This window comes from Pristiophorus japonicus, chromosome 11 (genome assembly GCF_044704955.1).
Source record: "Pristiophorus japonicus isolate sPriJap1 chromosome 11, sPriJap1.hap1, whole genome shotgun sequence".
NCBI lineage: Eukaryota > Metazoa > Chordata > Chondrichthyes > Pristiophoridae > Pristiophorus > Pristiophorus japonicus.
The window spans coordinates 36,513,647-36,528,816 of record NC_091987.1 but is presented as its reverse complement, the minus strand read 5'-3'; the positions used below and the strand labels follow the sequence as shown (position 1 = coordinate 36,528,816).

The 15,170-nt window shown below is 43.4% G+C and overlaps 1 protein-coding gene across 12 annotated transcripts in view; it reads right to left on the bottom strand.

The window, feature by feature from the left end:
• The window catches only part of dmd (dystrophin), a 2,299,423-nt gene that overhangs the window by 1,290,201 nt on the left and 994,052 nt on the right, over positions 1-15,170 (bottom strand). For all 12 annotated transcript variants that reach the window (XM_070893344.1, XM_070893337.1, XM_070893339.1 and 9 more), the window contains one exon: positions 7,415-7,595. In XM_070893344.1, coding sequence (XP_070749445.1) covers positions 7,415-7,595 — 181 coding nt within the window. The remainder of the gene's footprint in view (positions 1-7,414; positions 7,596-15,170) is intronic.

The following is a 15,170-nucleotide window of genomic DNA, read 5'->3' as shown; positions in this document are numbered from 1 at the left end:
TTTTTAATTTCAGGGCCATAAAATAAATCGAATACGTAATAGAACCTACAAGGCTCGGTTTGAAGGATGAGATATATTATTTTAATCTTGCAGAGTCTTCCATTAAATAACTCCAAAGTATTGTGCATGCTTTTTAAAGCCAAGTACTGTATATGTCAAATAAATATTTGCAACATTTAATTTAAAATTTAATTGATATCGGGCATCAGAGATTTCGGTTTCCTGATTGGCTGAGTGAAAGGTACGCTTACGCACACGGTGCAACCCTGGGATCTGTGGGCCACTTTGCTGCGTATAACCCTGCAGCATTTCCAAGCAAGTTTTCTTTTGGGACCTCGCACAAAGTAAGTGCAGATTTCGGTCGGAGTTTGGCGGCGTACTCCTCAGTTACGCCTCCGACCGCAATTTCAGGGCCAATATAAATACAAATTGTTGTTAACAAAATAATCACTTTTATTCAGAAAACAACTCCTTCTGAAGAACTTTTCAATTTTTCTGCAATATAATTCAGAATTGTTCCAAAAGTGACACTATTTAAACATTGTTCATTCAACAAACTTTTTTGAACTTTGCTGATTTAAATAAAATCTAGACCAAAATAATGAGCACCTGTAGTCTATGCGGTAGAGAGAAACTATACAGCAATCTGAATAATACTCAGTTCACTCCAATGCCATCATTCTTGATTTATCTACAGTTACAGTGAAGAGACATCCTAAAATTGGATCAAAGGCCATATGCAAGCCCTTGACAGAAGTTACTGCTTTTGTAACCAACAGCTGTTTCAGAGTTTTCACAGCAGATCTAGCCATCATCAAAGAGCACCTTCTTTTAATCCCACGTGGCACAGAAAGTACACAACCCAGCTTTGGCAGTTTTGCCGAACAGCAGAAGTCTAGTAACTCTCAGCTCTTGACTGACGAATCTGCTCCATCAACAAGTAGGAAAGCAAAGTGTTCTTTATCTATCTTATGGTCTGTGATATTCTGAACACTGTTGGAATTAATGAGCAGCTAAATGTTGGCCAACATTCTCAGCAGGTGAGATTATTGGGTCCGACTTGTAATTAGGAAACTAATTAATGTAATTTTTTGAATTGAAATTCAGTTTCAAAGCTTGTCAGAGCTATGAACAAGTTAACAATTTAGATTGAGCCAGTTTGACAGAAACGTGTTTCATGTTTGTAATGTTCGCTTGGTTCCATTATCTATCCAGTCATAGGCAGATAATCACCTGCAATGGCTTCTCTTGCTGCCCCCGCATCATTAACTCTGGTGTCCCCAAGGATCTTGGCTGCCTCTTAGTTCTCATCGACATGCTGCCCCTCAGCAACATCATCCGAAAACTGTGTCAGTTTCCACATGTATGGTGACGACACCCAGCTCTACCTCATCATCACCTCTCGCTCTCGCTCTCTCTCACACTTTCGAGCCCTACTCTGTCTCTAAATTGTTACACTGTTTGTCCGCCATCCAGTACTGGATGAGCAGAAATTTCCTCCAACTAAATATTGGGTTCATTGGCTTCAGTCCCCGCCACAAACTCCGCTCCCGAGTTACTATCCCTTCCTTGACAACTGTCTGAGGCGGAACCAGACTGTTTGTATCTTATGTACCCCCGAGATGAGCTTCTGACCATGAATCTGCGGTATTAACAAGACCTCCTATTTCCACCTCCACAATATTGACTGAATCCGCACCTGCCTCAGCTCATCCGCTGCTGAGACCCTCATCTGTGCCTTTGTTACTTTTGGTCTTGACTATTTCAACACAGTCCTGGCCGGCCTCCCACTTCCCACCCTCTGTAAACATGAGGTTATCCAAAACTCTGCAGACGTGCCCAAATTTACAACAAGTCCCATTTGCCCATCACCCCATGCACTCTGATCCACATTGGCTCCTGTTTAAGTAATGCCTCGATTTTATAAGTCTCATCCTTTTTTTCCAAATCCTTCCAAGGCCTCGCCCCTCCCTATCTCTGTGATCTCAACCAGTCCTACAATCCTCCGTGATATCTGAGCAGATCCAATTCAGGCCTCTTGAGGTTCCCGAATTTTAATTGCTCCACCATTGGCGGCCAAGCCCTCAGCTATGCTCTAGAATTCCTTTCCTAAACCTCTCTACCTCTCTTTCCACCTGAAAAACGACCTCTTTGACCAAGTCTGCCCTAATATCTCCTTGTGTGGCTTGATGTCAAATTTTGTTTGATAACGCTCCTGTGAAGTGTCCTGTGGTGACCCCGATCTGAGAGAGACCATCAGCGGCAGGTCGGGGCCATAAAAGGAGCAGCAAGCAGCGGCCAGGGGCAGCATGGTGGCATTCCACTGCAAGGTATAGCGCGAGCTGGTGCAGGAGGCTAACGGCAGCGAAGAGGGATGTCATCAAGGTCCAGGTCAGTGATTGGAGTGTGGGCAGGTACAGCTGGAGCGGCGAGGCCGGGGCGAAGGAGCGGTGAGAGACTGTCGAGGGACATGATCGGGGCCCAGGAGAGGCGTGAGTTCGGGGCCCAGAAGAGGCGAGGGCCCAGCAGCAGCACGGCCCAGCCCACACTGCGATGTGTGTGCACACTGGGCCCATGCAGCAGAGCAGGTCTCCAGTCGTCTTGGTTAATCCTCTAGATTAACCATTGCCACTGGACCAAGACCTAGCTCTGTAATGCCCGTGTGGTGGCCGTTAAAAAAAATCCACACATAGGCATCTTCCACCCTGTTCTTTTAATGTCTTGCATTTTAAATAATTGTAGTTCAGGACCTGGAATATTAGGTCCTTCATTGAAAGACCTGTGAACTCATCCTTTTTTGGCGTGGAAGCAAGACATCCTCATTTCGAGGGACTGCCTATGATGATGATGATGAAGTCCCTTGGGACATTTTACTACATTAAAGGCGCTTTATAAATACAAGTTGTGGTTATTGTGTACATCATTCTATTAAGCCAGTAACAGACAAAAGAAAGAAAAAAGATTTTAAAAGACTTACATTTATATTGCACTGTTCCTGTCACCCAAAGCTTCACAGACATTGTTGCTCATTCTTTTAATATAATATTTGGGCTTATATTTATTACTTACTGATTGTCCGATTTGAATGTTATAGTCCTGGCAGTTTTTAGCTCTGTTGCCTCACTGGAGAATGAATGCTAATTAGTAGTTCAGAAAAATATAAGGGAGAACAGGATAGATATTTGACTCAGTGAGCAATTGAGAATTATTAGTTTTTGGAACTGGCCAAACATACTGCGGAGTCATTTCTGGTCCTGACGTTTTTCTATATTTCCGAGATTTGTTAGTATCCGCTCTTGAGATATATGTAGATTAATGGGAAGATGGATTTAAATTTTATATGTGGCCCCTGAGGCTCTATGATACATTCCTATGCAGACAAGCAAAAAAACCAAGATACCCAGATGGGATTTTACAGTGTGGCAGAAAGCAGCGTGACTGGATTTGCAGTCGTGTGGCTTTGTCTCTGACAAATATTTGGGGTCAGACCTATGTGCATTTCTTAAGGTGTACCTGGCAGGATTCCCACCTGCGCCATGGAGGCTGCCCAGGAGGAGAGAGAGGAGAGGAAGCTGGCTGCTGCAGGCCTTGGGCGCCTGCGTAAGTGGAGTGGGGCTGGCTGCCAGTGGGGCTGCTGAAGATGAAGACCAGCTGGTTAAAAATGTTAAAAGTTTAAAAGGTCATGGGCGCAGGAGGGCCAAACTTGTAGGGGCTGTTTTAAAATTGGAAATCATCTTCTGCTCTCCATGACAACACTGGATGCTTAGAAAATGCTGGTGTTCCTCATGGCAAGAGTTGCTATGGCGGTAATGAGAGAAAACCAAATGACATGACGTTTTGAGGTCACCGCATCATTACTACCCAATGAAAATATGTCCACCATAGTTGGGCAGATGTATTCATCAGCTGTCATCTCTTCCAGGCGATTTCTTGCCACAGGCCAGACAAAAAGGACTGGAACATTTTACCTCCTTTCTCATTGAGTTTAATCAGGGTCTCTGTACTCACTTTTCTGTGTATACATGTATATTTCTCTGATATGTAGCTATTCATTCAATTTTGTACAGACCTGAGGCATTATAGAATCATACAACTCAGAAGCAGGCCATTCGGCCCATCGTGCCCGTGCTGGCTCTTTGAAAGAGTTATCCAATTAGTCCCACTCCCCTGCTCTTTCCCCGTACCTCTGAAAATGTTACCTTTTTCAGTATATATTCACTTCTCCGTTGAATGTTACTATTCAATCGAACAACCAGCCAGCTTTCAGGCAATACATTCCAGATCATAACAACATGCTGAGTAAAACAAATTCTCCTCATTTTCCCACCTCCCCACAGCTTTTTTGTCAATTATCATACATTTGAGTACATTAAATCTATGCATTAATTAAAAAAATTTAACGAGTGAAGGTTTATTTTTCCCTGTCCAACTCCCAATGCTTTTTGTACCCCTCCCAATAAATCGGAATCCAACTCCTGCTATTCACTCTTGTAATCATTAAACATAAAAATTGAGACAAAAATATAAAAAATCTCCACCAAGCACTTCAAAAGATTTGAACAGCTTTGCATATGTCGAGCACTGAAGCTGTAACTAATAGCCTTGACAGAGATATACAAGAGATGGAAGAGTGTTGAACCGGAACTCATTGTTTCACAGATGTCAGCTTTGATCTTTGAAATGAAGAATAGTTAATGCCGTGATTAGCAAGATGAATGTGTAAATTTAATCCCATGAAAGTTTCAAATAAATATTTGTGAACATTTACGCAAGAATGGATGGATTGTCTCAAATGTTGATCATTTAGTGAGAATGATTAAATATTACAAAAAAGGAAAATAAGTTCTCTGATTTCTATACACCAACCACAGTTGAATATGGAAGAAAAATGAGTGCTTATATATCCAGGAAATATATTGTTTGGCAAATAACTTTCGCTTTTTAAACATTTTCTACTCTTAAAGACATCAACAGGATAACAAGGCAATGCTTTAAGAAAACAGCAAACAAAATTATTAATCCAGACAGAGGAATGGAAAGGGGCAAACAGGCAAGGGCTCCCTATGGTGGACTAATTGAGGGCCTCCAAAATACTAAAACTGCTCTACAGCACAGTGATCATCAGGACTACAGAATCCCCTTCCTCACTTCCCTCCCCCGGCTCCCCCCCAACCCTGCCCCAAACACTTTGTAAAGCAGTTTAGGATGCTTTGCTATATTACAGGCATTACATATATGTTATTAATATGCAAACTTAATTCACTCACAATTTATCTAATTGCCATGGACTCATTCAAATCCATGAATTGATTCTAACGAAGGGTCATCGACCTGAAACATTAACTCTCTTTCTCTCTCCACAGATGCTGCCTGACCTGCTGCGTATTTCCAGCAGTTTCTGTTTTTATTTCAGATTTCCAGCATCCGCAGTATTTTGCTTTGCTGATAAGAAGACTGGATGGGAGGACCTGAATGAGTGCAATATCAAAGGAGATGAAGGACGATTGCAGTAACATCCCTCTACAAAAGGTAAAAGCAAAAGTTTACAATAAAAAAAATCCCTCCAAAGGAGAAACTATTTTTTTATGTCAATTTTCTTCCCTCTTTAATGTGTTGATTTCTTGCTGGAATCGAGTTCCAATAGCATTAGTTCCCCTCCAGCATCTCATCCAAATATCCATTATTAATGTGTGAACTTTGACAGTGAGGGTTGATACGTTATTCTATCATAGAGGTCACGTCATGTTCCCACCATGCGCATCATCATCATAGGCAGTCCCTCGATATCGAGCAAGACTTGCTTCCACTCCAAAAGTGAGTTCTCAGGTGACTGAACAGTCCAATACGGGAATTACAGTCTCTGTCGCAGGTGGGACAGACAATGGTTGAAGGAAAGGGTGCGTGGGGAGTCTGGTTTGCTGCACACTCCTTCCACTGCTTGCGCTTGTTTTCCGCATGCTCTCGGCGACGAGACTCGAGGTGCTCAGCACCCTCCCGGATGCTCTTCCTCCACTTAGGGCGGTCTTTGGCCAGGGACTCCCAGGTGTCGGTGGGGATGTTGCACTTTATCAAGGAGGCTCTGAGGGTGTCCTTGAAATGTTTCCTCTGCCCACCTGGGGCTTGCTTGCCATGTAGGAGTTCCGAATAGAGCGCTTGCTTTGGGAGTCTTGTGTCGAGCATGCAAACAATGTGGCCTGCCCAACGGAGCTGGTCGAGTGTGGTCAGTGCTTCGATGCTGGGGATGTTGGCCTGATCGAGAACACTGACGTTGGTGCATCTATCCTCCCAGGGGTTTTGCAGGATCTTGCGGAGGCATCGCTGGTGGTATTTCTCCAGCGATCTGAGATGTCTACTGGTCCACGTCTCTGGAGGGTTGATAAGTTATTCTATCATAGAAGGCAAGTTATTTTCCCACCATCTGCACTTCTAGCACAGCTCGCTGGATAATGATCAGGAGCCAGATGCCTGGACAACTTTCCCCTCCCTCACCTGGATGGCAAAAATGAATTGTAGCCCTATCATCTTCCCAGTTGCAGTTTGTTGATTTAACACAGACAAGGGATTGAACCCAAGAACCTCTTAGCCTGTATGACCCAGCTGTTCATTATGTAAATCTGTTGAGCCATCTGAGGAACTAATTAAGGTAAAATGATGCATTGTTATGTGAAAGGAAGCAACATTTGGAAAGGAAAGAAAATAGCAAAAACTAATCAAGTTTGCAACTGAGAGTTAAAAGAAGCAGAGGGCAGGAAATCAGTCTGCAATAGGAAGATCAAGGGGAACAATAGGCCTGGGTCAACAGTGAAACAGAAGTAGTGAGAAAAGAAGAAAGTAACATTGGATCAAAGCACCAAGGTTAAATCAGTAAGATTGTAGAATGAGAGGAATCAAAGCATTGACAGCTGACTTTAATTGGAATTTCAACTCTTGGGCTTTGAAAATCAATGCAGTCGAAAGAGTCTTTATATAACAAAAAATAACAGTGAATGGAAAGCACCAACATATTACTTCTGAACTCTTAAACAATTTCATTCTTGTGAAATGTTTGTTAAATAGAGATTTATACGACTACAGCCAGACCTTTCTCCCCGCTTATTGTGATTCGCGCAAAGGGTATTCAGGGTCTGTGACTCAGACGTCGGCTCTTCCATTTGAACTATTTCTATCATTAATGGTCATAAATGATTTAGAAAAACCTTGATCGCACATGCATCCCTTCCTCTGAGGAACTTGTAATACCATTTGTATGTTGCAAAAAACTGCTGCTGCAATTCTCAAAAGATGAATTGCTTCTATGATTTGGGAACATCGTGGTTGGAGAGATACTATTCCACATGTTTGAAACTTTACTGACTGAATGCTTGGCTTTTAGCACAATTAAGCATATACCGAATGTGCACATAGAATCACTTACGAGATTGCAACAGTTTCTCTCGGGCCTGCAGGGCTGTAAGAACGTGAGCATAATGACTGGTCGAGGCCACAATATCAGCCCCTAAAGACTTGGGCACCTCCTCCTTCTGTTTTAACTCAGCTCCTTGTTCTGTCAGCTTATGAACCAGCGGCTGCAGTGCTGTCAATCGCGAGATTTCCTCCTGAAAGGTTTACATAAAAACAGATTTTACTTTGTCAATATCAGGATATGAATATTTTTGAAAGCTCTGAAAGTTTCATATTGCATGTCTAATGCACACATGAAAATCATGACTGACCAGTTTCCCTGGAGCATTTAAACCCAGCAACCCAGAGTCTGGAACCACTGATTGGTTGTACAGCAAGATCGAATGCTGACTAATCAGGAGTTTCAATTTTCATTTGTAATTTATTTGGCAATATGATCGATGTTCAAATTAGAACATGAATCAGTGATTCTTAGAAGGGCTGGGCGACATAGTGAATTGAGAGAACTGGCCTTTCACTGATGGACTTAGGTTTAAGTCAGGCAGGACTGAATGAATACATATCTTCTCTCATTGCTGTCTTAGCTTCTCACTTAATTGCAGCTGGACAGTCCGAATCCAGTCCATAGTAAATGTTAGTCCACAGCACAAGTACGTATATAACTAAATGTTAATTTGCACTAGTCGATTACCTTGCTCGGCAAAAGCATTGGGATGGTTAATTAGTGTGGAAAAAAGTGCTTTTCTGAGTGTGGCATTGAGGTACAATAGTGGGCAGTCATGTGTGACTCTACAATGGCATCTAAACTGTGCTGTACCAGATCAGGGTGAAGTCGATGCAGTGAGTGGGTGAAAATAGAAAAAATTCTCTACCCACCAGTGATTTTATCATCCTCACCAACATAATCAACAACAAAATACCAGAAATATGAGCACTGCTTGCAAATGAGGCTTCATGAAATATTTTGACAGGGGATGTAGGAATCAAATTGCAAAGCTGTCAGAATATGCTGAGAAGGACATACACGCAGGGCAAAGTAAAATAACTAAGTGTGCATCTGTGTGTGCATGCGTGCGTTTGTTCATGTACGCTCTTGTCAAAGAAGCACCATCTCCACAAAGTATTTAACAGTCTGTTTCTTTATTATAAACACACAGTTAAAATTGTACTGAATCATGTCCTCACCACTTCTACGTGATGTCATCTCCCTCTCCAAACAAATAAAGTTATCAAATTCAGTTTCATTAATGCAGAATTTTTTTATATTGGAGTTTGCACTTTGTTTGACCATTGTATCTGAAGACACTTATGAAATTTGATAAAACTCTGCTGAAGCATTTTTAGTACTGAGGAAATACATCACTTCTTATGTGCATATCAACCAGATATGTGGCGTGCTTCAAAAATCTCCATTTGCCTCACAAGGGACAGTCTGCAATTATATTTGATTTAAATCTGAAGAATTTAAAATTATGAGAGTGAGAAGACCACTTAAATTGCATTGTCATAACAACAACAACAATAATTTATATCACGCCTTTCCTGTAGTAAAATGTCTCAAGATGCTTCACAAGAGTATTGGAAGACAAAAAATTTGATACCGAACGACATAAGGAGAAAATAGAGCAGGAAAGGTAGATTTAAAGTCTTTGAAGGAGAAAAGCGAGGTAGAGAGGTGGAGATGTTTAGGCATGGAATTCCAGAGCTGAGGGCGTCGGCAACAGATGGCCACTAATGGTTGAGCGATTATACTCAGGTATGCTCAAGAGGGCAGAATTAGAGAAGCGCAGAAATCTTGGGGGGCTGTGGGGCTGAAGGAGATCACAGAGATTGGGAGGGGCGAGGCCATGGAGGAATTTGAAAACAAGAATGAGAATTTTGAAATCAACGCGTTGCTTAACCGGAAGCCAATGTAGATCAGCGAGCACTGGGGTGATGGGTGACCGGGACTTGGTTAGAGTTAGGGCACAGTCAGCCGGGTTTTGGATCACCTCAAGGTGATGTAGGATAGAATGTGGGAGGCCAGCCAGAAGTACGTTAGAAATTGTCCTTCAGTAAAGCAAAAGGAGTTTATTTTTGTAAATCTTGATATGCTTAACATGATGGGAGACATCTAGCCTGGGGCACTGCTTACACAGCTGATGGCACTGCTGGCTTCACTGAAGCGAGAGTCCGGGGATCGGAGAGGCCTATAAAGGCCGCGAGATCAGGAGTCGGGAGGTGCGTCGCTGAGGCGAGAGTCCGGGGATCGGAGAGGCCTATAAAGGCCGCGAGATCAGGAGTTGGGAGGTGCAGCTCTGAGGCGAGAGTCCGGGGATCGGAGAGGCCTTTAAAGGCCGCGAGATCAGGAGTCGGGAGGTGCGTCGCTGAGGCGGGAGTCTGGGGTCGGCGAGAGGCCTATAAACGCCCAACTTGTGCAGTTGCAGGGAGAAGGCAATAAAGAAGTAGAAAGAAATCGAAAAGTGACGTCACAGCCAAGGGGGTAAGTGATTGGTAAGTAGCTTCTCTTTGTCCTTCTTTATCAGTAAGTAACATTTAGCATTGTTGTTGCCAAATTAAGTTTATCTAAGGGTTAAGTCATGGCAGGGGACTTGGACACGTGTTATGCTCCTCCTGTACCATATGGGAAGTCAGGGACGCTTCCAGTGTCCCCGACGACGACGTGTGCGGGAAGTGTATCCGCCTCCAGCTCCTGACGAACCGCATTGCGGCACTGGAGCTGCGGGTGGATTCACTCTGGAGCATGCACAATGCTGAGAATGACGTGAATAGCACGTTTAGTGAGTTGGTCTCACCGCAGGTAAAGGGTTCACAGCCAGATAGTAAATCGGTGACCAACAGGAAGAGCAGTGCAAGGAAGGTAGTGCAGGGGTCCCCTGCGGTCATCCCCCTGCAAAACAGATACACTGCTTTGGGTACTGTTGAGGGGGATGACTCATCAGGGGAGGGCAACAGCAGCCAAGTTCATGGCACCGTGGCTGGCTCTGTTGCACAGGAGGGCAGGAAAAAGAGTAGGAGAGCTATAGTGATAGGGGATTCAATTGTAAGGGGAATAGATAGGCATTTCTGTGGCCGCAACCGAGACTCCAGGATGGTATGTTGCCTCCCTGGTGCAAGGGTCAAGGATGTCTCGGAGCGGGTGCAGGACATTCTGAAAAGGGAGGGTGAACAGCCAGTTGTCGTGGTGCACATAGGTATCAACGATATAGGTAAAAAAACGGGATGAGGTCCTACGAGACAAATTTAGGGAACTAGGAGATAAATTAAAAAGTAGGACCACAAAAGTAGTAATCTCAGGATTGCTACCAGTACCACGTGCTAGTCAGAGTAGGAATCGCAGGATCGCTCAGATGAATCCGTGGCTTGAGCAGTGGTGTAGAAGGGAGGGATTCAAATTCCTGGGGCATTGGAACCGGTTCTGGGGGAGGTGGGACCAGTACAAACCGGACGGTCTGCACCTGGGCAGGACTGGAACCAATGTCCTAGGGGGAGAGTTTGATAGTGCTGTGGGGGAGGAGTTAAACTAATATGGCAGGGGGATGGGAACCTATGCAGGGAGGCAGAGGGAAACAAGAGGGAGACAGAGGCAAAAGACAGAAAGGAGAACAGTAAAAGTGGAGGGCAGAGAATCCCAAGGCAAAAAACAAAAAGGGCCACATTACAACAAAATTCTAAAGGGGCAAGGTGTGTTAAAAAGATAAGCCTGAAGGCTCTGTGCCTCAATGCGAGGAGTATTCGGAATAAGATGGATGAATTAACTGCACAGATAGCAGTTAATGGATATGATGTAATTGGCATCACAGAGACATGGCTCCAGGGTGACCAAAGCTGGGAACTCAACATCCAGGGGTATTCAACATTTAGGAAGGATAGACAGAGAGGAAAAGGAGGCGGGGTGGCGTTGCTGGTTAAAGAGGAAATTAATGCAATAGCAAGGAAAGACATTGGCTTAGATGATGTGGAATCGGTATCGGTGGAGCTGCGGAATACCAAAGAGCAGAAAACGCTGGATGGAGTTGTGTACAGGCCACCAAACAGTAGTAGTGAGGTTGGGGACAGCAACAAACAAGAAATAAGGGATGTGTGCAATAAAGGTACAGCAGTTATCATGGGCGACTTTAATTTACATATAAATTGGGCTAACCAAACTGATAGCAATGCGGTGGAGAAGAATTTATTGAAGTGTATTAGGGATGGTTTTCTTGACCAATATGTCGAGGAACCAACGAGAGAGCTGGCCATCCTAGACTGGGTGATGTGCAACGAGAAGGGACTAATTAGCAATCTTGTTGTGTGAGGCCCCTTGGGGAAGAGTGACCATAATATGGTAGAATTCTTTATTAAGATGGAGAGTGACAGTTAATTCAGAAACTAGGGTCCTAAACTTAAGGCATGAGACACGAATTGGCTAGAATAGACTGGCAAATGTTACTTAAAGGGTTGATGGTGGATAGGCAACGGCAAACATTTATAGATCACATGGATGAACTTCAACAGTTGTACATCCCTGTCTGGAGTAAAAATAAAACAGGGAAGATGGCTCAACCGTGGCTAGCAAGGGAAATTAAGGATAGTGTTAGATCCAAGGAAGAGGCATATAAATTGGCCAGAAAAAGCAGCAAACCTGAGGACTGGGAGAAATTTAGAATTCAGCAGAGGAGGACAAAGGGTTTAATTAGGAGGGGGAAAATAGAGTACGAGAGGAAGCTTGCCGGGAACATAAAAACAGACTGCAAAAGCTTCTATAGATATGTGAAGAGAAAAAGATTAGTGAAGACGAACATAGGTCCCTTGCAGTCGGGCTCAGGTAAATTAATAAAGGGGAACAAAGAAATGGCAGACCAATTGAACAAATACTTTGGTTCTGTCTTCACGAAGGAAGATATAAATGACCTTCCAGATGTATTAGGGGACCGAGGGTCTAGTGAGAAGGAGAAACTGATGGATATCCTTATTAGCGGGAAATTGTGTTGGGGAAATTGATGGGGTTGAAGGCCAATAAATCCCTGGGGCCTGATTGTCTGCATCCCAGAGTATTTAAGGAGGTGGCCCTAGAAATAGTGGATGCATTGGTGATAATTTTCTAACAGTCTATCGACTCTGGATCAGTTCCTATGGACTGAGGAGTAGCAAATATAACACCACTTTTTTTTTTTTAAAAGGAGGGAGAGAGAAAACGGGTAATTATAGACCGGTTAGTCTGACATCAGTAGTGGGGAAAATGTTGGAATCAATTATTAAGGATGAAATAGCAGCGCATTTGGAGAACAGTGACAGGATCAGTCCAAGTCAGCATGGATTTGTGAAAGTGAAATCATGCTTGACAAATCTTCTGGAATTTTTTGAAGATGTAACTAGTAGAGTGGACAAGGGAGAACCAGTGGATATGGTATATTTGGACTTTCAAAAGGCACTTGACAAGGTCCCACATAAGAGATTTGTGTGCAAAATCAAAGCACATGGTGTTGGGAGTAATGTACTGGCGTGGATAGAGAATTGGTTGGCAGACAGGAAGCAGAGAGTCGGGATAAACGGGTCCTTTTCGGAATGGGAGGCAGTGACTAGTGGAGTGCCACAGGGCTCAGTGCTGGGACCCCAGCTCTTTACATTATACATTCATGATTTGGATGAAGGAATTGAGTGTAATATCTCCAAGTTTGCAGATGGCACTAAACTGGGTGGTGGTGTGAGCTGTGAAGAGGATGCTAAGGGACTGCAGGGTGATTTGGACAGGTTGGGCGAGTGGACAAATGCATGGCAGATGCAGTATAATGTGGATAAATGTGAGGTTATCCACTTTGGTGGCAGAAACATGAGGGCAGAGTATTATCTGAATGGTGGCAGATTAGGAAAGGGGAGGTGCAAAGAGACCTGGGTGTCATGGTTCATCAGTCATTGAAAGTTGACATTCAGGTACAGCGGGCGATGAAGAAGGCAAATGGCATGTTGACCTTCATAGCTAGGGGATTTGAGTATAGGAGCAGGAAGGTCTTACTGCAATTGTACAGGGCCTTGGTGAGGTCTCACCTGGAATATTGTGTTCAGTTTTGGTTTCCTAATCTGAGGAAGGACATTCTTGCTATTGAGGGAGTGCAGCGAAGGTTCACCAGACTGATTCCAGGGATGGTTGGATTGACATATGAGGAGAGACTGGATCAACTGGGCCTTTATGCACTGGAGTTTAGAAGGATGAGAGGGGATCTCATAGAAACGTATAAGATTCTGACAGGACGGGACAGTTTAGATGCGGGAAGAATGTTCCCGATGTTGGGGATGTCCAGAACCAGGGGACACAGTCTTAGAATAAGGGATAGGCCATTTAGGACTGAGATGAGGAGGAACTTCTTCACTCAGAGAGTTGTTAACCTGTGGAATTCCCTGCCGCAGAGAGTCGTTGATGCCAGTTCATTGAATATATTCAAGAACGAGTCAGATATGGCCCTTACGGCTAAAGGGATCAAGGGGTATGGAGAGAAAGCGGGAAAGGGGTACTGAGGTGAATGATCAGCCATGATCATATTGAATGGTGGTGCAGGCTCGAAGGGCCATATGGCCTACTCCTGCACGTATTTTATATGTTTCCATGTTTCTATTACATATATAAAGGAAAAATTCAAAGGAAGATCATGCAACACTGTGTTCTTCATGCACCTTCTAGTAACATAACTATTTTTTATGCCCATATTTACTTTTATGTAAGAAATTCATACGATATTATTATTTTCCCCTAAAACCATGCCTGCTCCCTCAACAAGAGTTGTTATTCCAAAGTAGGTTCTGAATCAAAAGAGTAGGAGGCAGGTGTCATGAACATGATGAGCTTTTACGGGATGTATTGGAATATAGGGCGGAAGGAAGCTGCAGACACAGGGTGGGGGTGAAGCTATAGAGGAATTTGTAAATTAAGATGAGAATTTTGAACGATAAGTGGTCACTCTATATTTCAGTAATATTCACAAAGTTAGCACTGCTCTCAGTGACTTAGTGTATCATCAGCATGCCCAGTGGAAAATGTTTAAGTCATTCAGGAGCTTACCAAAAGAGTAATCATCTCAGCAAAAAGAAGAAAATTAGTAATTAGACAATATTGCTTAACCAGCACCATGTCAGAATGAAAGCCCTCCTTCAAGCAAATGGATACATAGTAGAATGCAAGTCAGAGAGGTATGATCAAACTTCATAGAATGCTGATCTGACCATATGTGCAGCAAACAGTCCCTCCCACCTTTTCCCTCAACGACTGTCTGTCCCACCTGTGACAGGGACTGTGGTTCTCATATTGGACTGTTCAGTCACCTAAGGACTCACTTTTTTCCCGAGTGGAAGCAAGTCTTCCTCGATTCCAAGCGACTGCCTATGATGATGATGAATAATGCATCCAATTCTGGTCACCAACAAACATGAGAGCTGTTTAAGCATAGGAGGCATGGTAGAGAAGAGCCATAAGTTAATGGCTAGTATCAGGGATCTAAGTTATATGGGAGTTGAAACTAAAGTTGGGAGTTGAAAAGCAGAGAGCACTGATTAGTTGAAGTAGAGTTGTCATTTAAAATATTCGTGTTCAAGCAGTGGACTTGCCAAAGATCACACTGTTGATAGGAAAGCTTTTGGTGTGCAAGTGCTCAGTAACCCTCCTTTATCGCCATGCTAACTCAGTCAGTAACTATCATCAAACTATTCACTCTCAGCTATTTTAATTAAATAATGCACCACGTGTTTTTCTTGCACTTTTAGTGTGCAACCCATTCTTACATATAATTCAAGAAACA